This window comes from Erinaceus europaeus, chromosome 5 (assembly GCF_950295315.1).
Source record: "Erinaceus europaeus chromosome 5, mEriEur2.1, whole genome shotgun sequence".
NCBI lineage: Eukaryota > Metazoa > Chordata > Mammalia > Eulipotyphla > Erinaceidae > Erinaceus > Erinaceus europaeus.
The window spans coordinates 7,961,587-7,988,149 of NC_080166.1; the positions used below are offsets into that span (position 1 = coordinate 7,961,587).

The 26,563-nt window shown below is 43.0% G+C and overlaps 2 protein-coding genes across 2 annotated transcripts in view; both read left to right on the top strand.

The window, feature by feature from the left end:
- The first annotated feature begins 351 nt into the window (after positions 1 to 351).
- The window catches only part of ITGA1 (integrin subunit alpha 1), a 171,665-nt gene continuing 145,453 nt past the window's right edge, over positions 352 to 26,563 (top strand). The window contains exons 1-2 of the mRNA XM_060191921.1: positions 352 to 746; positions 789 to 848. Of these exons, the coding sequence (XP_060047904.1) occupies positions 524 to 746; positions 789 to 848 (283 nt within the window). The 5' untranslated portion in view covers positions 352 to 523. The remainder of the gene's footprint in view (positions 747 to 788; positions 849 to 26,563) is intronic.
- PELO (pelota mRNA surveillance and ribosome rescue factor) lies at positions 14,410 to 17,273 on the top strand. The gene is made up of 2 exons (XM_007518903.3): positions 14,410 to 15,555; positions 16,649 to 17,273. The coding sequence occupies exons 1-2, from the start codon at positions 14,830 to 14,832 to the stop codon at positions 17,081 to 17,083; spliced, it is 1,161 nt and encodes a 386-aa protein (XP_007518965.1). The 5' UTR covers positions 14,410 to 14,829; the 3' UTR covers positions 17,084 to 17,273.

The window sequence follows — 26,563 nt, forward strand, 5'->3', positions numbered from 1 at the left end:
CAAAGCCTCCAGTGAGGCGTGTCTGGGAGTGTGTGTGTGTGTGTGTGTGTGTGTGTGTGTGTGTGTGTGAGGGGGGGTGTCTTCCTCCTTCCTCTGCCTCCCACCATTCAGGTGGGGGGGGTGGGGAGATCCACTGAACCCTGAAGTTCCAGCGTCCTCAGGATAGGGGAGAGGGCACCTCACTTTCCCAGGTGAGCTCTCTTCAGCGACTGCAAACTCCAGAACAAGCAGCCACCTCCCCTTCTGAGGACCGAGGAGGAGCCCCCACTCCTCGGAAGGGGACCCTCCCATCTGAGTTTCTGGCCAAGTGTAGGGTGTGAAGGCGGCCGGGCGGGCGGAGCCACGGGTTGGACGCCACCCTCCCCCCGGAGGCCCAGCCCACCCCGGCGGCCGGCCGGGCACCTCGGGGAGCTGGAGAGCGGGGCTGCCCCGTCCGTGAGAGGCAGATGTCCCTTTAAGGTCTGCCTGGCGGCCCGCGGACTTTAGCCTCGCCGCGGCCCTGCGCAGCTGCCTTTATTTGTCCATGTCCCGGGCGCAGCCTGGGAGGCCGCCAGTGGGATCCCAGAGACGCGGGGCGCGCGGGGCGGGCGATGTGGCAGCCCCGCCGGGTGTGAGCGGCCTGCGGCGGCCCGACAGACGGGGGACGGCCGCACCGGAGGGCGCTGCCGGGCTGCCGGGCGCCCCGTCCCACCGCGCCGGCCGCAGCAGGGACCCGGCGCAGAGCGCACGACCGGCCCGCGCGTCCCGGCCCCCCGCGCCGCCGCCTGGCCCCCGGCCTCGCCCGGCCTCGCCGACCATGGCCCCCCGACGGCCGGGACTCGCCGCCGCCTGCTGCTGGCTCTTCCCGGGTGAGCATGGTGTGCGCCCGCCCGGGGGATCGGCTCTCCGAGGCGGGTGGCAGGGACGGACGGACGGACGGACGGACGGACGGAGGGAGGGAGGGAGGGAGGCGCGCCGGCCCGGGGCTGCGAGGGGCTGCGAGGGAGGGGCGCCGCCCACCAGGCTGCCCGGAGAGCAGGTGGTCGGGCTGGTGGCCTTACGGAAAGCGGCTTGTGCCCTCCGGGCTGTGAGATGATTGGGTTTCCGTGTGCTTTCCAAAAAAACAAACCCTCCAGCCCAGAGGTAGGTGCAAGGGAGTGAGGGAAGGACCGTGGAGAGGGAAAAACAAAACTTTACAAAGTTTTAAAAAAATGGGCATGCACTAGTCAAGTTTTTTTTTTTTTTTTTTAACAGTATGTGCAGTGTTTTAGGACTTTGCTGAATGCCTCCCTCCCCTCCCATCTCTCATTTGCAGGGGCTTCTGATTTATACAGTCTACCCCCACCCTCAGTTACTCTCGAGTGGGCGGTTGTTGCGTTTTCTTTCTGCCAAATATTGACAATCTTTGTCTGCTGCAGAATAGGAAAGAGAGGTTCTGGCCAGAATTGCCCGCTGCTCCGAAATGATGTTTGCCTAAGAGCACCCAGGCAGAGAAGCGCTTCCGACTTGAGGAAGGCTTAATGAGCATTTACTCTGTTAACTGGCAGATGGCTTAGTAAGGGAGAAGTACGGGAGTGCTCCTTGTGCATAGAGGAGTATTATGAAGGAGGGACCGAAGATGCCCCACATGAGGGCTGGCGGCACAGCACACTGGGTAGGTAGTGCGCTCCCACCCAGGTTCGAGTCTGGCCCCCACTACCTTGAAGGAAGCTTTGGTGCTGTGGTCTCTTTCACTCTTCGTGTCTGTGTCTGTCTCTGTAATAATAACAATGATAATAATAATAGATGTTAAAGTTGAATTTACTTTCAAAAAGTTTAAATCATAACATTCACTAAGATTTTTCCAAGTGATAATTTCTTGGATAAATCTATGTTAGCAGCTCATGGCCGAGGGGTAACATTGCAGTGGTGAAGCATAGCAAGCAAATGCGTGAAGAGTTGTCTTGAAGAAAATCACCTGATTAATGATTCGATGAGTGGCTCATTTTAAGATGTCCTCAGTATTCGGTGGCTTTTATTGCTGGCATGCTTATCAGTCTTAGTAAATTTAGCGTTTTATCAAGGGTAATCTACACTTTAGATTGGTCAAATGGCTGAGAATTGTTAACTTTCATGATCATATAGAATAGACTTTATTAGCATTCACAGTTTTGTTTTCACTGTGGGATGGTATAACAGGAATTTATGGTGAGCTACTGACTTGTCACCCAAACTCAGTAATCCAGACAGGAGTAATCCAGACTGATTTAATTTACCAGCTACTATTAATACCGTCTGTACATATTTAACTATAAGTCATTGCACTCCAACTCAGTAGGGGTGTGTGTGTGTGTGTGTGTGTGTGTGTTTAGAAGTGGACTTGCATTTAGAAGTGGGGACTTGCATTCCATTGTAATTTAATTACAGTGTAAAATCTGCATATTTACCAAATATTCAACTTATTATCTTTTTATTTTACCATGTTACCAGTCATGGTAATGACTGGTAACAATCCAAAAAAAAAAAAAACAACATATCTTTTATAGAAATAAGAGTGAAATTTAGAGGTAGTGAATTAAAATTTTACATATATTCGTAGATATGCGACATACTTAGGTGCCTCAGATTCAGATACTTTATCCCCCATGCTTCAGACAGTTGGAAGTTGTACACTAGAGGTTTTCTACCATTGTGGAAGTAATATGTCTTTCTGACTCCAGGAAGGAACTTTAAAGGCAACTTATTTTATTATTATTTTTTTAAATATTTATTTTCCCTTTTGTTGCCCTTGTTTTATTGCTGTTGTTGTTATGGATGTCGTCATTGTTGGATAGGACAGAGAGAAATGGAGAGAGGAGGGGAAGACAGAGATGGGGAGTGAAAGACAGATACCTGCAGACCTGCTTCACCATCTGTGAAGCAACTCCCCTGCAGGTGGGAAGCCGGGGGCTCAAACCTGGATCCTTATGCCTGTCCTTGCGCTTTGTACCACATGAACTTAACCCGCTGTGCTACAGCCCAACTCCCAAAAGAGCAATTTTTAGCCATTTCTGAGATAGGGTTAATTCCTCTGTGTGTGTGTGTGATTCAGTCATACTGACATTTATTTTATTATTGTTTATTTTTGTAGAGTCAGGCCCTCACACACTTTGATTTCACCACTTTGAGCCACATTTTCATTCAGTGAGAGACAGAACACTTTTCAGTGAGAAAGAGGAAGCAGCACTGACCTTCCTCTGTTGCCATAATACCTACCATGTGGGGCCAGGCTTAAATTTGCAAAGGCAAGGCATTGCTCTACCCAGAAAGCTAAATTTCTCTTGCCCCATAATTCACAGTACTTAAGCATTTTTATTATATCCTAGTCTTTAGTCAAGATGTTTTCCTTATTGTCTTTGGGATAAAATTCAAATTTCTTTTTTTTTTAATATTTTATTTTTTTAATTCCCTTTTGTGGCCCTTGTTGTTTTATTGTTGTAGTTATTGCTGTTATCGATGTTCAAATTTCTTTTTTTTCCATTTATTTATTGTTATTGTTATTATTATTATTTTGCCTCCAGGGTTGTTGCTGGGGCTCGGTGCCTGCACTACGACTCCACTGCTCCTGAAGGCTATTTTTTCCCTTTTGTTGCCCTTGTGGTTTATGACAGTTGTTGTTATTATTATTGTTGTTATTGCTGTCATTGTTGTTTGACAGGACAGAGAGAAATGGAGAGAGGAGAGGAAGATAGAAAAGGGGAGAGAAAGACAGACACCTGCAGACCTGCTTTACCGCCTGTGAAGCGACTCCCCTGCAGGTGGGGAGCTGGGGGCTGGAACCGGGACCCTAAAGCCGGTCCCTCCTGCTTTGCTAACCCGTTGCACTACCGCCTGGCCCCCAAATCAAATTTCTTAACTGACCATTCATATTTTACTCAAGTCTACTACCCTAAAGATCTGTTACCCACTACCCTTGAGCCAGGTCCTCTTGGTGTTATTATTAACAAACTGCCATTGATGAAGTGGCCTAAAACCAGACACAGTTACTATTTTAAAGACATCATTTAATTTTATTTGATAGGACAGAGAGAAATTGATATGAATGGGGGATGTGGTAGGGCAGAGAATGAGCGAGAGGTCTGCAGCACTATTTGTGAAGCTCCCCCTCTGTGGGCGGGAGCCAGGGCCTTGAACTCAGATCCTTGAGCATAATAACATATGCATTCAAACAGGCGCACCACTGCTTGGTCCCAAGATAGATTTACTATTTTAACAGTTCTGCTGATCAGAAATCTCGCTGGATAAAAGTTGGGGACTTCTCTTCTTCTGATGCTTTAGGGAAGAACTGATTCCCTTACCTTTTTTTAACTTCCAGAAGTCAACTGTGTTTCTTTGTTCAAGGCTCCTTCTAACATCTTCAAAGCACTTATATGTTATATGTATAAAACCTATATAAAAGTTATATGTTCAAAACCGTCCCTGGGACTCTCCTTCTCTGACTCTGATCTTACTGCCCCCTTCTAATCAGGATCCTTTTGGTCACTGTAGGTTCACCTACAGGGCTTTTCCTCAACTGGAGATGCTTCACTGAATCACACAGGCCAAGTCTCTCCTGCCAGATTCAGCGAACTATTCACAGGTTCCAGAGATTATGACTTACTGTTTATTATTACATTTTTTATTTGATAGAACAGAGAGAAATTGAAAGGTGAGGAGGAAATAGAAAACAAGTGACATCTGCTTCACTGCACATGACACTTCTCCCTGCAGGTGGGGACAGGAATTTGAATCCAGGTCCTGGTGCCTGGCAAAGGGTGCTCTCAACCAGAGCGCCACTGCCTTGACCCACCATGTGGTTATTATGTCTGCTCAACTTTTGAAAAATAAAGGGCTCACACAGCCAGTCACATTTCCTGACTTTCTTCATATTCTTTATGGTCACTCTGTTTCTATGGATCAAATCATGTTTTGTGCTTCTAGAAAAGTACTCCACCCTTCCCTTTGCTCTCATTGCTCCCTGCTATCTAAATAAACTCCCACAAGTCTTCAAAGCTGGGTTTGCATTACAACAAGCCACCGCTGTGCCAGCAAACTTCCTCCTAGACATAGAACTGGACATATTACCCCCCCCCCCAATATTTAAAAATGATTGGTCAGAAGAGAGGACCTTCTGGTTGTCCAAGGTCTTTATTATTCTTTGTCATATGTCAGAGCCTTAAAAAAAAAAAGAGTGACACATATCAAAGCTATAAGTGAAGCAAGTTTAATTAAGGGGCTATTGGTCGAGGTGTAGAAAGGAAGTGACTGGGGTGCACGTGGGGCAGTAGTAGTGTGAAGAAAGCATCTGACGTATCCGGGGAAGAAATGCCATGACCACCCTTAGGCCTGAGGCTTGGGAGTGTCAGCTTCCCTGTCATTTCTACCCGTGAAAGGAGAGGGACGTTGGACAGAAGCTGTGTGGCCACAGAATGGCTCAGGGAGGTGGATCATTGTGCAGGACTTGCATGTGTGAGGTCTCGAGTTTGATCCTTGGCTCCACTTATTCTAGAATGATGCTCTCTCTCTCTCTCTCTCTCTCTGTTTGTGTCTCTCTCTAATATGAGTATGTATGTGAAGCTACACATTATTATTTTTTAAAGAGGAGAGCTGCTAAGATAGCTCAGCTAAGAGGGCAGCTTCTTTGCCTGCACCCTGGTCCCCACCAGAATGCAGCTAGTATAAAAACTCAAGTCTAGCAGCATGGGGACCCGGAGGGAGAAATCTCCCTTCTAGTCTAACCTAGTCTCCGATGTCTTGCTCTCCCACTGGTCATATCCAAATGGTGGCATTCAGATTACCAGAGGACAAACATAGAGACAGTGACAAAGAACAACCAACATACCATAATATTGAAATGGATGTAGTTAGGGAGAGTGTATTACTGTGAGGCTTTATATCAAGAACTTTGCATGGGTTACTTCATTTAATTCTCAGAGAAGGGGATGGACTGTACCGAGCTGTCCACCAAATTTTAGAGATGAAGACAATGCTAAGAGGTTAATTTATCTCATGGTACACAACTAACTACTAAGTGGCAAAGCTTATGCTTAGTTTTGAGCTCGGACTTTAAATCTTAAGCTTTGAAATAATGGGCCCGGCAGACTGTCTAAAAGTTACGTTCCTTTTCACTTTGCTTAGTTCTCTATGTGTGAAATTGAAGAACAATGGTCTCAGAGTATATAGTGAAGTTGATGTCCCACCTTATACTGATTAATACTCAAGTAAGACTATAACCACTGGCGGAAAGTATAAAGGCCGGCAAAGGGACTCACTTGACTTGTTTGTCATTTGTGTGGCCCAGGTTCAAGTCTGACCCCAAGCACATTGAAGGAAGCTTCTTTTATTCTGTATCTGTCTTTATCTTAAAAAAACAAACAAACCTGGAGTCGGGCAGTAGCGCAGCAGGTTAAGCGCATGTGGCATGAAGTGCAAGGACCAGCATATGGATCCCGGTTCGAGCCCCCGGCTCCCCACCTGCAGGGGAGTCGCTTCACAGGCCGTGAAGCTGGTCTGCAGGTGACTGTCTTCCCCTCCTCTCTCCATTTCTCTCTGTCCTATCCAACAACAATGGCATCAACACCAACAATAATAATAACTACTACAACACTTTAAAAAAAAAACAAGGGCAACAAAAGGGAAAATAAATAATAAAAAATAAATTAAAAAAACAAACAAGCAAACAAAAAACACCTAAAAAAGGAGGAGGGTATGGGGCCCAGATGGCGGTACAGCCGGCTAAGGGCCTGGGTGGTGGGTCAGTAGCCCAGTACTGGGCCCCAAGGATAACCCTGGTGGAGAGAGAGAGAATATTAGTATATAAATATAGAATCACCAATTTTTGAGCTATATGTCTCTTCCTCTTAGAAATATTTTGGTTGACCAAAATGAAGCTAGGGTGTTCTTTTCTCCTTTTGATATTTTAAGTAATTCACACACGGCCTGTGAAGCGACTCCCCTGCAGGTGGGGAGCTGGAGGCTCGAACCGGGATCCTTCTGCCTGTCCTTGTGCTTTGTGCCACGTGAGCTTAACCCTCTGCGCTACTGCCCCGACTCCCTGTCATCTCTTTCTATCTCTCCTTCTCCTTTTCTTTTCTATCTCTCCTTCCTCTCTGCTTCTCACCTCTATCAAAAAGAAAGAAGGGAAAATATACTGATTGCTGGGACCCGTCGAGCCATGCAGATAATCCTGGTGCCAAAAACATCAAACAGCAGCCACAATAACACGCAATTGAGTTGTCAGAAAGTTTGAATTGTTCCCACAATGCTAAAGTCACAACAGATTTCCTGTTCAGAGTGACCTGTAACTAGAGAATGAAATCTACTGTCAAAGTGAGTCGTGTGTCAAGAAATGTAGACAAGCTGAGCATATTCCTCTTTGGAGACACTGGAGCTTCCTCTAGTCACTACTGAGTCCACGGTTCTGAAGTCTCTGGCCCCTTGGATAGCTAATTACACTGTTACTGCACCTCTTCACATGAATGCCACTTACAAACAAACAAAACCAGGAACTCACTAGAGTAGATTAAACCACCCCTCCAATAATACAACACCCAGCATGATATTATGAATAGCTAATTGTCTGTCTTCACTGCTTTCTGTATACTCTGTCATACAGAAAGGGTGGTATTTTTATCTGCTTATCATCTAAAAAAAAACAGCACATGAAATTTTTGTGAATAAAACCCCAAAGAATCAACTATAGAAAACTTTATTTACTCATTTACTGTTATTTTTATTTATTTATTGGCTACAGACCGTCAGAAATCAAGAAGATAGGGGCAATAGAGAGGAAGAGTGACAGACACTGGCAGCACCGCTTCACCACTCAACAAGCTTGTGGCGGTGGGGACTGGGAGCTCGAACCTGGTTCCTTGCACTTTGTAACATGTGTGTTCAACCAGGTGTGCCACCACAAGGCCCCTTTTAAATATTTTATTTATTTAAATGAAAAAGAGAGGAGAGAGACTAGAGGATTGCTCAGCTCTTATTTATGATAGTGCTGGGGACTGATTCTGGGACTGTAGAGCCTCAGGCATGAATATCTTTTTACATAACCATTAGACTATCTCACCAGCCCTAATGAGCCTTACTTTGACAAACCCAAGTATAGGCAACAAGCCAAATGATATCTGTAAGTGAACAGAAGAGATTTTTATCTATTATCTCTTATAATTAAAAAATGAAGATTAAGGACCAGAGAGACAGCATAGTTATGCAAGCCTTCCAGGCTGAGGCTCTGAGGTCTCACTCTTGCTCCCAGGCCCCACCATAGAACAGAGCTGAGTAGATTAAAAAAAAAAAAAGTTTAACATGAAAATCAAAATGTCAAATAATTCCTAAAAGAAGATTAAAATACCTGCTTTGGTTGGTGCTAAGAATTCACGTTGTATGCCCCCAATATTAACACTTTTAGCTACATGATACATCTCTGTAGACAAAATAAGTGAAAAAACTAAACAGAATTACTGCAGAATAACAGCAGTGCAGTATCAAAAAGATGAAGACATGTCTCCTCCTACCCCAGCACATGACAGTGGTGCGGGGGATTGAGCCTGGGACTCTGTAGCCTCAGACATGAAAGTCTCTCTGCATAACCCTTATGCTATCTATCCCCACCCAAGACATGTCCTTTCAGCATGAGTTACCTGAGACCTGCTGAAATAAATGCAAATCTTCAACTGTGAATAGGATACCTAGATCATTATTAGAGCATCAAATGATTAAGAAAAATGTCAGTATATTTTATTATAAATTATAAAGCCAGTACATATTATAAATGACAACAGACATTCGAAATTTACTTTGGTAATGATTACTTTTAGTTCGCCAAATACTGAAGTTTGAAAATACGCACCAGTCCTTAAAACTATGTATTATAGGGCTGGAGAGATAGCATAATTGGCTTATGCAGAAAGACTTTCATGGCTGAGTTTCTGAGATCCCAGGTTCAATTCCTAGCAAAAACTCTGGGGTAGCAGGTAGAAATGAAGGCATTATAAACTACATCCTAGTATTCCTTGGGTGAAATGATCGTGTGCTGTATGGAGACACACAGAAACAAGCATGTCCATGTCCACACCCACACTTTTGCTGATAAGATTGTATTTGCTAATAGGTTCTGTATTGTTTTGTTACAATTGCAACTAAGTTTTTAATCACAGGAAATTTAGATAGTTAAGTACAATAAGTTCCTTAAAAAGAACAAAACAAAACAACACACTTTCCCTTCTCCCTTTTCCCCTTTTGCCTGAATTAACTGAATAGCCCTCCCAGTTGTCCACTTAGCTTTGCTTGTGGAAGTCACAAGCGTGTCTTTGTGTAATCTGAGGTTCACATTATTTTCTTTTGTATAAAAACTTTTTATTATCTTTATTTATTGGATAGAGACAGCCAGAAATCAAGAGGGAAGGGGGTGATAGAGAGGGAGAGACACAGAGAGACACCTGCAGCCCTACTTCACCACTCATGAAGCTTTCCCCCTGCAGGTGAGGACTGGCGGCTCGAACCCAGGTCCCTGGGCGCTGTAATACAAGCATTCAACCAGGTGCGCCACCACCCGACCCTGGTTCGCATATTTTCTTGAAATAGATGATTGCATTGTTAACAGATATTGTAAACAGAGCTCTAGATATTTTCTGTAAAACTCTTTTCCAAACTGTACAACATAACTGTCGTCATGCATTATTTTCATATATTTAAGAATTTTTCCTAAATAAGATTTGTTTAAAATAATCACTTTCTTATCCAAGCATGGATATCTAAAAAAAAAAAAAAAAGTTTCTGCTTTTGACATTTTCAGTAACATTATAGAACAGAATGTGATTTCCTAGCCTTTTAAGATATCAGTAATAGACCAGTGAAAAAGTCTGAACAAAAAACTATCAATTATTATTTTTTATGTAAAAACTATAATTACACAGTAGTCACTGTGTTGGGTTCCTAGAAAAAAAAGGCAAATGAAAGACAGTCTTTGCCCTTGATAAGCTTACGCTCTTACAGCCCACTAATTAATCAAAGCAGCAATGATGGGAAGAGCCCACACATACTGGAGTCTCATAGAGTTGTCAGTGAAAGACACAGGACAAAAAAATAAGCACTTTCTAATTCGGAATGAGAGAATTTAAATTATGGAAGTTAGATGTCAGAAACTGAAGTTGCTGGAATCTCTATAGAAAAGACCATACCTAACTCTGATTTGCCCACTCTTAGTGATCAAACAGTAAACTTATTTATTTTTTTTATATTCTTATATTACAGAATTACATGTCGACAGGGGTGTGAATCCACACCATTCCCACCACCAGAGTTCTGAATCTTTACTCTCCCCACTGCAATCCACCACAGTTCCTCTAGAGTTTTAGACATGGGCTGACCATCTTCTCTACAACTGTCTGTCCACATTTATACATAGTTGCCCCTTCTGTTCCTGATTCAGTCCTCTTTCCCTCTAAGGCCATTCATGACATCCTAACTATGTCCATATGTCCCTCACTTCTCTGCTGGTATGGATCACGGTTGTCAAACAATAAACTTATAATTGATTTTTTTTATCACTGAAATGGGTGGTGTGGGGAGGCAGAGAGGTCTCAGGTGCCAGAGGTAGGAGGCAAAATGGAAAATAAATGTGTTAGCTATGATTATGAGATCTGCTTTTATTTTTCAATACTGTTGCCACAAACCTTTTTATAATGAAAACAATTTTAATGGCCAAATTCAGTGCCCTCAATTCATAAGTAAAAGAAGCTGTGTTTTGAAGAGACTCACTACCACCAACTTACAGTAAAAACGACAGTGTGAACATTACAATATAGTTCACTTGACGTCTACCCCCAGTTCCTTTTTTCTTTTCCTTCTAAACACTAGAAGTATATCAAAAACAACTAACTGAAACTTTTGGAGGTACCAACATAATACCAGCTTTGTTTTTTTTTCTTTTGGAGAGATTAATGCAAATAACATGTTATGAAAAAAAAGAAGAAACAGATATACAGCCACTGATAGGAAAGTTTGTGCTTTCAAAAAGTCAAATAAATATAAATTAGAACTTAAAACAGCAGAGCTAAGCCACAGCTTGTCTCATGATTTTGATAAAAATGGATAAGAGGTAAAAATAACATTCACTGCTATGTATCATATACCTGCAATGGTCATACTAGTTTTAAAATACAATGAGGTACTGTTATAGACTACTATTTTAAAAAATATTTTACTTCTATGAAAGAGACAGACTGAGGCCAGCTCTCACTAATGGTGGTGCTGGGGACTGAACCTGGGACCTCAGTTGCTCAGGCATGAGAGTCTTTTACAGAACCATTCTGCTGTCTCTCCAGCCCTTGACTACTATTATTAAGTGAAATGCACTACAAGTGATCATCTCAGTATCTTAAGACTCTCACTTCTACGCAGGACTCAATGAGTGGGGACAGGGTAGGAAAACACAGAGTGAGGTGCATTACATCAAAGCAAAGGACTCTGGGGAAGGAGGGAAGGGCAGAAGAGAACTTTGGGGTCTGTGGTCTGGCTGCATAATAAAATTGCACCTTTGTGTCAATGGTTAATGACTGAAGTATAAAGCATTAACCCTCTCAATAAAAAGATAAAAAAGAAAAAGAAAAGAAAAGAAGTGTCTTTTCAGTATAGTGGTTACACATATGATTCGTTCAGAATACTATCATATGTGCACCTACCATGGGAAGAACTACGCAGAGCTCAGTAAGATTCACATTCCATTAATACAAGGAATAGTTCCAAGTTTGAGATAGCTTTTAGTCTGGTCTTGCTAAAAAAGAGTTAAGGATGCCAGAATGAGAAGCGGCGTTTTGAATATCATTTTGCTAAAGAAGCAAAATAGAAAATGCTCAGGATGTTTGGGAAACATGTCAAATAATTAGAAGGGACAAGTGGGAAATAACGCTTGTAAAGTTTAGCCTTGGAGTTTAAATCAATAGGGAACAGGAAATCTAAATTTCCCAAAAGAAATGTGTAAATGACAGGTATAGACTAGTCAAAAAACAAAATCTGAGAGAAAGCATTTAATCATTCAATAATAAGCTCAAGTTTCCGGAAAAAAATAAAGTAGTTTTGTTACAGATGTTTCAAATCAGATAGTAATTCATGTAAAATTTTGCACTGTGTTTAATCACTGAAGCACAGTTGTATTTGAACAGGCAGTCCACAGCAGTTTGGCCTTATAGTTAAAACAAAGAAAACCACAGGACAAGCCAACAGGAGTGTCTCTTGCAAGTTTTAAATTTAGAAATATATACATATTTTCTAAATAGAATATTAGATCTTTCGTGAGCATTACAATGGTGTCTTGAACTGGGTAGGAGAAAATATTATGTTTGATATAAGAGATTACATTTTTTAAACAATGAAAACTGAGAAAGGAACTTATGCCTTCTAAGTCTAGATTGCTTCCTACAGTATGAGGTTTTAACTAAGGCAGGTGACAGCTGTGGTGGTGAAAAGCACATAATTAGCTGGTGTCATGAAGAGTGCTAGCATCTCTAATATAATATTGTGTTTGCAGAAAAGGACTGTGAGATTAATCAGGTCTGAGTTTAAATGCTGATTCTCTAATCATGAATACAATTCTGAACTTCCCTGCAAGTCATTCTGTAAAATAAGGATACCAAATAGTCACCTTGCAAATAAGGGTTGGAAAGATCTCAGATAAGTAAGTACCTAGAGAATATTCAACAAATGATAGTTCTTCAGTAAACACCTAACATTTAGGATCCTACTACTGTAATTTTTAATCCTTTGGAGAGAGGAGAAAAAGGCAATCACCTCAAAACATCTCTTCTTTAAAACACACACATCCACACATCTCTCTCTCTCTCCCCCCCCATCACTTAAGAATTCTTGTAGGTTAGCAAGCATCTTTAAAAAAAGATACAAGGTCCATGTGGAAACTAATCATCTTTACTCCTTAATGTGATCAGTTCCTCAATCAGTGAAAGGATGCTGTGTTCTCTTGGAAGAGGAAAAATTAAGAAGGGAACTTGAGTTAGAGACTTTGTGAGGTCACTCAGTATGATGCGCAAGTGGTTTGCAGGTTAGAGGGGAAGAGTGAGGAAGGGAGAGGAGAAGCCACAAAACAAAACAAAAAAATGTTTTAATTTGGACCAAAAGCCTTCACGGGGACCTTTGTGTTACTGGACACTGCGTGCCTAAAACAACAGAGACCCCAGGATCCAGATGTGACTCAGTGCCAGATTCCTCCCTTTCATCCCGGGCTTACAACTGGGTAGTCAGCTTCCCTTGCAATTGCAGGCACAAGGTAGGGAAGGGAAGGCAGGCCACCCTACCTGAACTCTGAAGAAAGCTTTGGTGGGCTTTTCTTGTCTATTCATCTTCCCACATCTCACATCTTCTCACATCTCTCATCTTCTCACATCTCAAACTTCCTCACCAGGTCCTTCCCCTTCATATGGAAAGGCTTGTTAACTTTAATGACTGCTTTCAAATGAATTCTGCAGCTATCAGCTGCGGATCAACTTTCCCACTTCCCACATCTTCAGATTTCAGCGCTCAGAAGGCCCAGCCTTAAACCATAGCGACCCAGCCCCCACTCTCAATAGTTCACAGGCAGCAGAGCTGGGAAGCCAGCTTTGGATTCTGGGGCTCCCAGGATATCAGGTCCAGCCACTGAGATGTCCACCCAGGGGGAAATTCCACAGATGGTTTCTTCTTGCCATGGGATCAGTGTTTTAACATCTGGGCTAACCAGATCATGCAGACACAGTAACCACACTCAGAAAACAGCTGGGCACTTCGCTCAGAGCCCAGATCTACCATGACCAGTTCTTACAGCTTCTTCCCGGGTTCAGGGCCCTGGTCCCCACCTGCAGGGGTTGGGGTGAAGGGGGAGCTTCATGAGTGGTGAAGCAGAGCTGCTCACTCCCCTCTCAATTTATCTCTGTATCTGTCCGATAATAAATAAATAAATGAAGATTTTAAAAAACAGAACCTGGCACGAAGCACAAGGACCGGCATAAGGATCCCGGTTCGAACCCCGGCTCCCCACTGCAGGGGAGTCGCTTCCCAGGCGGTGAAGCAGGTCTGCAGGTGTCTATCTTTCTCTCCCCCTCTCTGTCTTCCCCTCCTCTCTCCATTTCTCTCTGTCCTAACAACAATGACATCAGTAACAACAATAACAACAACAGCAACAAAAAAAACAAGGGCAACAAAGGGGGAAAAAAAACAGAACCTGAAAAATCTGCCAATTTTATAAAAAGAGAGAAAATAAAAAGAAAGGCAAAGAAAAGCAACAGCTTCTGGATTTAGTAATTCCCATAGCCCTGCAGCATCCGGGCACGGACAGTGCAGGAGCAAACCCGAACATAGTTTTGCCCTGTGGGGCCAAGTCTCTTGAGACTTTTTGAGAATTCCTATTTTACTTGTAGGTCAGTTCTGACATTGGATTTACTCGGAGAAAATGTAAGGTGGCAGCTGGCCGCGGCTTACAGTGTAAATTGCCCTCGCTCCCATCCCTCACAAAGAGGATCGCAAATCGCAATTTTGCATAAAAAGTAAAGGAATCCTCACCTAGGATTCCAGGCACTTCTCTTAAAGGGACCGAGGCGCCCGTCGGTAGCGGCTCTACACTTACTGCGCCTGCGTAAGCGCAAAGCCCCGCCCTCTCTCCCCACTGCCTTCGGGTGACGTAGAGCGCGCGCGCTGGGAGGCGGGGCTCGCGTGCGCATGCGCCCTTGTTGCACCAGCCCGGGGCCGCGCTAGCCGCTGGAACCGGTGTTCGCCGGGCTGTAGCTGGGGCCTCGGGCCGGGCGCCCCGCAACTTGAGAAAACGAGGCGGAGCCCAGTGAGTCTGCCGCCCGGACCGTGGCCATGAAGCTGGTGAGGAAGGACATTGAGAAGGACAACGCGGGCCAGGTGACCCTGGTCCCCGAGGAGCCCGAGGACATGTGGCACACCTACAACCTGGTGCAGGTGGGCGACAGCCTGCGCGCCTCCACCATCCGCAAGGTGCAGACCGAGTCGGCCACGGGCAGCGTGGGCAGCAGCCGCGTGCGCACCACCCTCACCCTGTGCGTGGAGGCCATCGACTTCGACTCGCAGGCCTGCCAGCTGCGGGTCAAGGGCACCAACATCCAGGAGAACGAGTATGTCAAGATGGGAGCCTATCACACCATCGAGCTGGAGCCCAACCGCCAGTTCACCCTGGCCAAGAAGCAGTGGGACAGCGTGGTGCTGGAGCGCATCGAGCAGGCCTGCGACCCGGCCTGGAGCGCCGACGTGGCGGCCGTGGTCATGCAGGAGGGCCTCGCCCACATCTGCCTGGTCACCCCCAGCATGACCCTGACCCGGGCCAAGGTGGAGGTGACCATCCCCCGCAAACGGAGAGGCAACTGCGCGCAGCACGACCGCGCCTTGGAGCGCTTCTACGAGCAGGTGGTGCAGGCCATGCAGCGCCACGTCCACTTCGAGGTGGTCAAGTGCATCCTGGTGGCCAGCCCGGGCTTCGTCAGGGAGCAGTTCTGCGACTACATGTTTCAGCAGGCGGTGAAGACGGACAACAAGGTGCTCCTGGAAAACCGCTCCAAGTTTCTGCAGGTACAGCTGGCTGGACCCGGGGATGGTCAGAAGGGGAAGAATGGGAAGGGATTGCTATCCTTATCCTCCTCCTCCTCCTCCTCCTCCTCCTCCTCCTCCTCCTCCTCCTCCTCCTCCTCCGCTTTGAGAACTGGGGTGGGGGTGGGGGGCGGAGGAGTACAAGACGGAAAAAAAGGCTACTTGTCTGGGGTGGTGAGCTCAGTTGACAGCCTGGGAAACCATCTGGCAGGTGTATATATAAGATCTGAGTATTTGGTCTGTGCTCTAATGTCATAATTAAACAAAAAAGGATTTAAAAAAAAATTTACCGGGACAGAGAAATTAAGAAGAGAAGGGGAGATAGAGAGATGGAGACAGGGGCCGGGTAGTAGTGCGCACCTGGTTGGGCGCACACGTGACAGTGCACAGGGATCCGGGTTCAAGACCCCTGGTCCCCAGCTGCAGGGAGAAAGCCTCCCAAGTGGTGAAACAGCGCTGCCGGTGTCTTATCTCCCCCTCATCTCTCAATTTCTCTCTGTTTCTATCCAGTAATAAGTAAATAAATAAGGTGGAAAGAAAGACATCCTCTGCACTGTTTGACCCCTGCAGACCCAGGTGACCTGTGTGCTCAAGTAGGTGCACCACTGCCCAGCCCCTGTATGTTTATATGTATCACCTTACATATGAACTTTTAAAAAAATATTTATCCTTTTTGACCTTGTTGTTTTATTGTTGTAGTTGTTGTTGTTATTGATGTTGTCGCTGCTGGATAGGACAGAGAGAAATGGAGAGAGGAGGGGAAGACAGAGAGGGGGAGAGAAAGACAGACACCTGCAGACCTGCTTCACCGCCTGGGAAGCGACTCCCCTGCAGGTGGGGAGCCGGGGGCTCGAACCGGGATCCTTTCATCGGTCCTTGCGCTCTGCGCCACCTGCGCTTAACCCACTGCGCTACCGCCCGATTCCCATAGATGTGAATTAGGTACAAACACGAGCTTTGCTGAAATGCACATACATACTCCATAATGTATGAAGTGCTGGTTAGCGCTCTTGGCTTTAGGTCATGTGGGCTGATGAATGAACAGGTGTGCTAACTTTGATCATTGCGATTCCAGGTCCATGCCTCCTCGGGACACAAGTACTCCCTGAAAGAAGCTCTCTGTGACCCCACTGTAGCCAGCCGACTTTCAGATACTAAAGCTGCTGGAGAAGTAAAAGCCTTGGATGACTTCTATAAAATGTTGCAGCATGAACCAGATCGAGCCTTTTATGGACTCAAGCAAGTGGAGAAGGCCAATGAGGCCCTGGCCATTGACACACTGCTCATCAGCGATGAGCTCTTCAGGCATCAAGATGTAGCCATGCGGAGTCGGTACGTGCGGCTAGTGGACAGTGTGAAGGAGAATGCAGGCACTGTGAGAATATTCTCTAGTCTTCATGTGTCCGGGGAGCAGCTCAGCCAATTGACTGGAGTAGCTGCCATTCTCCGGTTCCCTGTCCCTGAACTCTCCGACCAAGAGGATGATTCCAGTTCTGAAGAAGATGAATGACGGGGACTTTTAACTGAGACAGCCTTGTGTCTCTCTCCTTCACTGTTGACATTATCTCACACATCCTTCTGACAGAAAGTTTGAGAGTGGCATTTTGGGGTTGCTCATGTGTTTGTCTATGCTCGGTATTTTGTGGTTGATGGATTATGCATTCAAGCTAAAAAATAAAAGGAACTAAGCTGTATGTACTGTTATTTTTATTAATTGAAACAATTTTATAAGACATTATGAATTATTTCTGGTGATTCATTTTGCGTATTTAGTATGGACTCCTATATATCCTTTGGAATAGGTGATCAAATTTCACAGTGTGTACTTTGGAATAATTTTTTAATATATATTTATTCCCTTTTGTTGCCCTTGTTTTATTGTTGTAGTTATTACTGATGTTGTTGTTTTGTTGTAGTTATTATTGATGTTGTTGGATAGGACAAAGAGAAATGGAGAGAGGAGGGGAAGACAGATGGGGAGAGAAAGACAGACACTTGCAGACCTGTTTCACCACTTGTGAAGTGCCTCCCCTGCAGGTGGGGAGCCGGGGGCATGAACCAGGATCCTTAAGCCAGTCCTTGCGCTTTGCGCCACCTGCGCTTAACCCGCTGTGCCACTGCCAACTCCCTGGAATAATTTTTAACATCTCAACCAGTTTATTTTAATTCTATATGACGTACTAGTGTTCCCTTTTCTCCCCATTTTTATACTCTAAATTTTTAAAAAATTATTTACTACTTTAAATAATCACAATTAGCAGACTTCTTTTTGAAGATTTTAAGATGATACTTTTCTTAAGAGTTGATAAGCCAATTATACTGAAAGTAAACTTGGTGTTGTTTGTTGTTAGAATTATATTTGCTTCAGACAGCCAAATAAATTATTTTAAAATCAGAGCTTTGATCTGCTAAAGATTCTCAAAATACTGCACGTGAGGTGTTTTTATTAGTGATTTAATATTGATTTACAAAATTATAAGATAACAGGGTTATAATCCCACCAGCAGAGTTTTGTGTCCCAATTTCCTCCATTGGAAACTACAGTAGTTCTCCCATGATCACAGATGCAGGTTGGCTGTTCTTTCTGTAATTATCTATATTTGCCCGTTTTTTCCTATGGTCCTGCCTTCTCTTCCTTTCTAAGTCACACCCACTACTTCTGAGTGTCTTTCCTTTTTTCCTCTCCTCTTTCCAGATTTTTTAAAAAAATTTCTTTATTGGGGAATTAATGTTTTACATTTGACAGTAAATACAGTAGTTTGTACATGCATAACATTCCCCAGTTTTCCACATAACAATACAACCCCCACTAGATCCTGTCATCCTTTTGGAACCTGTGTCCTTCCCTCCACCCACCCCAGAGTCTTTTACTTTGGTGCAATACAGCAAGGTGTTTGTTTTTTTAAAATGAGGTTGAATTGTGTGATCTGACCAATATATCACTAATTAGTGGCAAAACTGGATATATCCCCCTGCTAGGACTCCGATTGTTGGCAGAGCCATATTTCCGTGTTTACCTTTTGTCTTGTTAATCATAATACTGTCTTCTACTTGGGTAAACCTACATTTCTTACTGGTCTTTATACTCTACATTAGAAGCGAGAAATTCTTTAGAAAGTTTGAGTAAGTCACTTTACATAGTAATAGTAAATGACTCAATACTCAGAGAAAAAAATCTTTAATAAGTATATAATGTCTACTATTGTTGCCCACTGCAGTTATTTCTGGGGCTAATGCTCCAGGTGGCTATTTTAGAGACAGAAACTGAGAGGGTGGTGAGGTAAGAAAGATACAAAAACAGAGACACTTGGAACTGTGCTTCATTGCTCATGAACCTTTCCCCTTGCAGGTGGGGATCGGGAGATTGAGCCCAGGTCTTTATGGTAATGTGTCTCCGCTGGCCTGTGTATATTCTGTGTTTGTATTGTGTGTCTGACGTGTGTATTCTGTGGTTGGTTTTGATTTCATTTTTGGTACTAGGGTTATCTCTGGGGCTGGGGCTTGGTTTTGGTTCCTACATCACTTCACCATTCCTGGTGGCCATTTTTCTTCTCTGAGATACAGAAATAGAGAAAAGATGCTTAGTACTATTCCACGATTTACGAAGCTTCCTCCCCGCAGTAGGGGGGGACTGGAGGCTTGATCCTGGATCCTCAAACATACTGACATGTGCCCTATTACCTAGTCAGCCACACCATCCCACACCCTGGTGTGTAATTCTAAGAGGGAGATTTGGGATGAAATGTTTTACAAATCGCGAATTTATCAAAATAAGACCGTACAAAAATGATTTGATCTGTAGCTCTGGAGTCTGTGGTGCTTACAGCAAGTAAGGAATCTAACTTTCGTCCTTTCTGTGTCTGTACTTTTCTCCTGGTGTAAGTGCTGTGGGGGGAATTATTCTTTCATAAACTTTAATCTGGACTTTTTAATCTCTTAAGACTAGACAGTTTTCATATACTTTAGTTACATATATATACACATTATATGTGTTATATAAATATATATCTACCTTCTAAAGAATTGGGCTTGTCATTTCATTATAATCCCAAGAATATTTTAACTTTGAATTAAGTGTATTAGGAAATAATTCTACAGAAACAGAAATAATGGCATAAGTTTCTCAATCTCAGATAGTAATTGTTAATGAATCATTTTCACTCTGTAAGAATTTGGGGTTACTTACTAGTCTCATAACCTAATAGGTACATGACTAGATTATCTTGAATTCTGTTTTCTATAGGCAATAGAAACCAGGGGAAATAAAATATACTAATAAATCTACGAGTACATTTTACGCCACAGGTTCTCAAATTTAGCTACATAGTAGCTTGACATGGAAAGCTTTTCATATGACTAGACTGCACCCTTACCCAGACTAAATAACTTGTCTGTCACCTCTAGAAATAGTTGTTGAAGCTTTCCAGGTGGACTCAATAAATACCTAACCTGAAAACTAATTCAGGTTGATTCAGGCCTTGTTATTAGAAAGTCTGGTCCAAGGACCAGCAGCAACATCCCTGGATTTTACTGTAAACTACAATCAGGACTGGCGAGAGAGCTTGCCTGTGAGGATGTCTGCTTTGCCACATCAGGGACCAAATTTCCAACTTTATTTTGCATGGGCTGCTTTTTGTGATTATCTTTTGCTCTCTCTGTCTTGGAAAAAGTCAGAACAGTAGAGGTCCACCCACCCAACCCCCTCAAAGCAAGGCAAGGCAAAGCAAGGCAAAGTAAACAAACTTTCAAAAAACTATAACTCGACGGCTTTACTCTAGATCTTCTGCATAACAAAGTTTGAAAACAGGCAATACATAATTTTATAAGTAAGTGTTAGTAAGTCTGGGACTGGAATCATTAAATGAAAAGAGTTTTTTGTTGTTGTTTTACCAGAGGCCTGCTCAGCGCTGGTTTATGGTGGTGCAGGGGATTGAACCTGGGATTTAGGATCATGAAAGTCTCTTTTCATAACCATTATGCTCTCTACCCCCCCCCCACCCTGTACTATAAATTTCCAGTTATCATCAGGAGCTAGTTGAAAAGGAGAATTTGCTACTTTACTAGACTCACTAAATGAGAAACTTGTTCATTGCTTTTTAAGAGATTTATTTGCATATTTATTTCTGAGAGAGTGGGGAGGGAGAACCAGAGCATCAGCCTTGCACATATGATGCCAGGTATGGAATTCAGGACCCCATGCTTGAGGGGTCGATGCTTTATCCACGGTGCCATCTCTTCGGAATTTCTAAATTGATTTATCTTGTTCCAGCTGTGATACATAACAACCATATTTTACTATTCCTAGTTCTCTATTTGTATGTTAAATACTTTTGCTGATTTTGCCTTTGGACTGTTGATTCTAGATTCTCACTCCCCCAGACACCCTTTTTATTTAGTTAATTAATTTATTTTTACATGAGCACCATTTACTTCAGGCATAGAACCTAGGACCTCTTTATCTGTATGTCCTGTATTCTATCACTGCATTTGTCCCAAGCCAGCTTTCCCTTTTATTATCTTATTTAAAATTATTTCCTCTCAAGTGTCACTAGAGTAGCTTTGTAAAGCTCATTTCCCTTTATCTCTGGTTTTTTTAATTTCTTTATTGGGGAATTAATGTTTTACATTCCACAGTAAATACAATAGTGTGTATATTCATAACATTTATCAGTTTTCCGTATAACAATACAACCCCCACTAAGTCCTCTGTCATCCTTGGACCTGTATTCTCCCCGCTTAGCACCACCCACCCACCCGAAAGTCTTTTACTTTGGTGCAATACGCCAATTCCAGTTCAGGCTCTACTTGTATTTTCTCTTCTGATCTTGTTTTTCAACTTCTGCCTGAGAGTGAGATCATCCCATATTCATCCTTCTGTTTCTGACTTATTTCACTTAACATGAATTTTTCAAGCTCCATCCAAGATGGGCTGAAAATGGTAAAGTCACTTTTTTTACAGCTGAGTAGTATTCCACTGTGTATATAGACCACAACTTGCCCAACCACTCGTGTTGTTGGACACCTGGGTTGCTTCTAGGTTTTGGCTATTACAAATTGTGCTGCTAAGAACATATGTGTACACAAATCTTTTTTGGTTCCTTGGGATATATCCCCAGGAGAGGAATTGCAGGATCATAGGGTAGGTCCATTTCTAGCCTTCTGAGAGTTCTCCAGATTGTTCTCCACAGAGGCTGGGCCAATTGACATTCCCACCAGCAGTGCAGGAGGGTTCCTTTGACCCCACAACCTCTCTAGCATTTGCTGCTGCTACCTTTTCTGATGTATGACATTCTCACAGGAACGAGGTGGTATCTCATTGTTGTCCTTTATTTGCATTTCTCTGACAATCAGAGACTTGGAGCATTTTTTCATGTGTTTCTCGGCCTTTTGGATCTCTTCTGTGGTGAATATTCTGTCCAAGTCCTCCCCCCATTTTTGGATGGGGTTATTTGTTTACTCGTGGTTGAGTTTGGCAAGCTCTTTATATATTCTGGTTATTAGCCTCTTGTCTGATGTATGGCATGTAAAGTTCTTCTCCCATTCTGTGAGGGGTCTCTTGGTTTGGGTAGTGGTTTCTGCTGCTGTGTAGAAGCTTTTTAATGGGATGTAGTCCCATGGGTTATCTCTATTTTTCTGTCACTGGCCTTAGTTTCTTTTTTCTTGCTTCCAGGGTTATCGCTGGGGCTCAGTGCCTGCACTACGAATCCAGTGCTCCTGGAGGCTATTTTTACCATTTTTGTTGCCCTTGTTGTTATTATTGTTATTGGTGTTATTGTTGTTGGATAGGACAGAGAGAAATGGAGAGAGGAGGGGAAGACGGAAAGGGGGAGAGAAAGATAGACACCTGCAGACCTGCTTCACCACCTGTGAAGCAACCTCCCTGCAGGAGCCGGGGGCTCCAACATGATCCTTAGGCCATTCCTTCCAATTTGCGCCACGTGTGCTTAACCCACTGCGCTACCGCCCCCCCCCTTAGTTTTTTTTTACTATCCTCTATGATTAGCTCTCTCTCATGTGTTTATTTGCTTGAGACAGAAACTGAGAAGGGTTGGTAGGGGTAGAGAGGGAAAAAGATGCTTGTGGCACTGCTTTACTGCTTGTGAAACATACCCCTGCAGCTGGACACCAGGGGCTTGAACTGGGTGGGGCTTTTGCACATGGTAACATACGTGTTCTACCAGATGTGCCAACATCCAGCCCCAGCTTCCAATCACCTTTCACAGGAGAGATTCGTGCAAGATGAATGAGGCCCCTGCACAAGATGAGAGGCAAATTTATAGAAAGTTCCTTATTTTTAAAATAAGTAAAATATTTTTCAAAAAATGACTTATCAGGGCTCTGTTCCCAGGTCCCTGATGGACGCCTGAAACAGAATAGTAGTAAATAAGCCCTGTCTGTACTAAATCCTATCTTGGGGAAATGTGTAGCTGCAGACCTATGACAACAATTCTGTGAATCAACATTTCCTCAATAATGTGTGTGTGTGTGTGTGTGTGTGTGTGTGTTATATATATATATAATTATTTGTATATGCCTGCACCATGAATCCACTGCTCCTATTTCCCCCCATTTTCTTGCCCTTGTTGTTGTACTTGTAGTTGTTATTGTTGTCATAGCTGTTGTTGTTGGATAGGACAGAGAGAAATGGAGAGAGAGGGAGACAGAAGCGACTCCCCTGCAGGTGGGGAGCCGGGGGCTCGAACCGGGATCCTTATGCAGACCCTTGCACTTTGCGCGATGTGCACTTAACCCGCTGAGCTGCCACCTGACTCCCTAGTATTGTGTTCTTAAGTGATTACTTTTAGGAAGATTCTTATAGGTCTAGAACCTTTAAATTCACCTAAATCTGTGAGAAGTTATCAGGAAGATAACTAAACACTAGATTCTTCATGCTACAAAATAGTTTGACATTAATGAGTAACTTCTAAGAAGTTGAAAGATAAACTTTTTATTTCACAAATACCATTGTTTGGCATCAGTAAAGATGGTTAAGAATGAAGAGAACTGGTTAAGAGAATACATATTGGCAAAATCCAAGGGGAAAAACAAATCTTTGATGGTCTGAACAAATACGGTAACTAGTTGCAGTAGGAGTTAAATCAAGTGAACAGTTAAAAGTTGTTTCAGTCAGAAGAACTTGGACTGGAGACTTGCTCAGAGTTAGTGAGAGTAGAGTCTTGTGTTTCAAGATTTCAGATTTTTCCCCCCGCTTAAATAGTGGGAGAGATGGTGGAATAATTCAAAAAGATAGGAACTTAAGGAAGAGTTGCCGGTTTAAAAAGAAAAAAAAGAAAAGAAAACAGTTCAGTTTTGAACCTTAGGTTTAAAAAGTTTTTTTACTACGTTTCTATGTAATTCCTCACTCCAGGGGCTCAGTTTCTCTGGGAAGTCTTCTGAAATCAGACTATTTTTTGGTAAGGTAACTGTCTAAATGTCCCTTCCAAATTCTTCCTTATCTTATTTTTTTCTTCATAGTATTGGATTCACTTAGTTATTTTACTTGTCATCTATCAGAATGGAAAATCCTTAAACCATAAGAGCAAAGATGACTGTTTTCTTAAGTTTATTGCTATCTCCCATCCCTAGCCCAGAGTAGATGTTCAGGTATATTTGACTAAATGAATGACTGCTAACTGAATCTACTGGAAGGCCCCTGGCCCCCACCTGCAGGGGGTGGGGAAGAAGCTTCATAAGCTGTGAAGCACTGTTCAACTCTGGTTTATGCTTGGGGAGGGGATTGAACCTGGGACTGTGAAGCCTCAGGCATGAGAGTCTCTTTACAAAACCTTTATGCTATCTCCCCCACTCAAATAAAATCTTTTTTAAAAATATTAAAACAAGAAAGAAATCAATCTTGGGTCCAGATGGTGGTGCGCCCAGTTGACTGCACACATTACCATGTGCAGAGACCCAGGTTCAAGCCCCTGGTCCCTACCTGCAGAGGCGAAGCTTCATGAGTGGTGAAGCTGTGCTGCAAGTGTTTGTTCTTCTCTCTCGCTCTCTGTCCCTCCTCTCATTTTCTCTTGATCCTGTCAAATTAAATCAATAGTAAATAAATATTAAAAAATATTTAGGAGATAGGCATTTACCCTACTTGAGGACTGGGGTTTAAGCTCCTGATGCCCACCTGCAGGGGCAGGGAAGCTTCACAAGCCGTGGAATAGGCTGCAGGTGTTTTCCTTTCTCTCCCTCTGTTGCCCTATTTCTCTGTGTCTCTATCATAATTTTAAAAAATGAAAAAGAAAATAATAAGAAAAAAATTTCCTTAGGAGTAATCAGTTCCTCATGCTGGCATCAAACCCTAGCAATAGCTCTCGTGGGAGAGGGAGAGGGAGAGGGAGAGAGAGAGAGAGAGAGGAGAGAGAGAGAGAGGGAGAGAGAGAGGAGAGAGAGAGGAGAGAGAGAGGGAGAGAGAGAGGGAGAGAGAGGAAGAGAGGGAGAAACAAAGAAAGATAGAAAGGGGGAGGAGGAAGAAATAAATCTTCATCTACCTATCATACCTAGAATGAAAATTCCAGATAGCTTGAGTTTTACTATATGCCAGTAGCCTCAATAAGAAAATTCAGATAATTATGGTCCGTGAGGTGGCACAGTGATAAGGCTTTGGACTCCCAAGCATGATGTCCTGAGTTTGATCCCTGGCAGCACATGTGCCAGAGTGATGTCTGGTTCTTTCTCTCTCCTCTTATCTTTCTCATTAATAAATAAATAAAATCTTTTAAATTCAGATAATTGTTGAACGACATTTTGTTAAGGAAAAACATCTTAATAATAAATTTTAGTTGTAAAGCTTAGTCAGGGGTGGGAGGTCTTCTGAGTTCAAGTCTAAGTGCCAGAAGTTTTATGTCTGGAATTTTTCATCAAGACCTAGTATAAACATTGACTAGAACTTTTTGTCTGACACTGTTGTGAAAAATTGCTCTGTGGATATAAAACATTTTAATCTAGTGTTTTAGTTCATTTGATCCTGTTGCCATAATTTATCTTCTTTTTTTTCTTCCTTTCCAAGTGTACTACTGAAATTGGTAGTTGTTATTTTTGGTAAAGAGGAGAGGAAAATTGAAAATTAATGTCTCAGAATCATTTAGAATCATAGAAGGTAATGAAAGTCGTAAGGAACCTTATATGTCATCTGACCTGCTCACTTCATAATACAGATGTATACAGAGGCCCAAAGAGTTGGTAACTTGCTCAGAATTAATACAGTTTTCAGAATTCACTTTTTTTTTTGTTTGTTTGATCCATCCCATTCTAATTTCTTATCTTTTTTCTTGTCACTAGTGCATGGTGGGAGGTGGTTTGGTAAAGAAACAAAAGGCCATGTGGGATTTCAAAGTGTCTTCAACCTTCCTTGTTTATCTAGTACATCTTCATCCTGGGGTAAAACAGTTTCTCAGAAAAATGGCCAGGATGCAAAGTCAGATTTGAAGTACTGTTATCCATTCTTGGGGCAATGTTTCATTTCTAGAGAGACTGCCTTCTGCCTTGCTTCTAAGAGTTATTCCATTCTCCTGACATTTACTTAGTACCTAGTGTGTGCCAGACATTCTAGAAGTCCTCAGTGATACACAATGAATAGAGAACAATCTTTTTTTTTATTTTCCAAATGAAACCCAGTTTAAAGTGGGAAATGAATGGAAAACAAGTAATCATGGAATTCCTACAATAGATCCAGGAATATGGAAGCTCAGAGGTTGCTCTGAACTCAGCCAGATTTTATTGAAAAGCTGATATGAGAGCTTAAACTGATAAATCCCCCAAACTCAACTGAATCTTCCTTTCTGGAGCGACAAGGCAAAGAGAACTGAAAACATGTCTTTTTTCAAAGACTCTCATTTTATTCAATAACATTTACTTCTACCTGATGGTCCCTGGAATTTCAAAACTCTCCCGATATTAAACATTTGCAGTAAAGAATCAACAAGCCTGAAAAGAGACATCAAGGAGAACGGAGATTTATGTCATCTCCTGCCTTCAGAAAGAAGTAAAA

Bases quoted from the DNA above. Each gene is read 5' to 3' on its own strand.
- PELO (XM_007518903.3), top strand. From the start codon at position 14,830: ATGAAGCTGGTGAGGAAGGACATTGAGAAGGACAACGCGGGCCAGGTG. The intron at 15,556-16,648 runs GTACAGCTGGCT...TTGCGATTCCAG, and splicing joins ACCGCTCCAAGTTTCTGCAG to GTCCATGCCTCCTCGGGACA.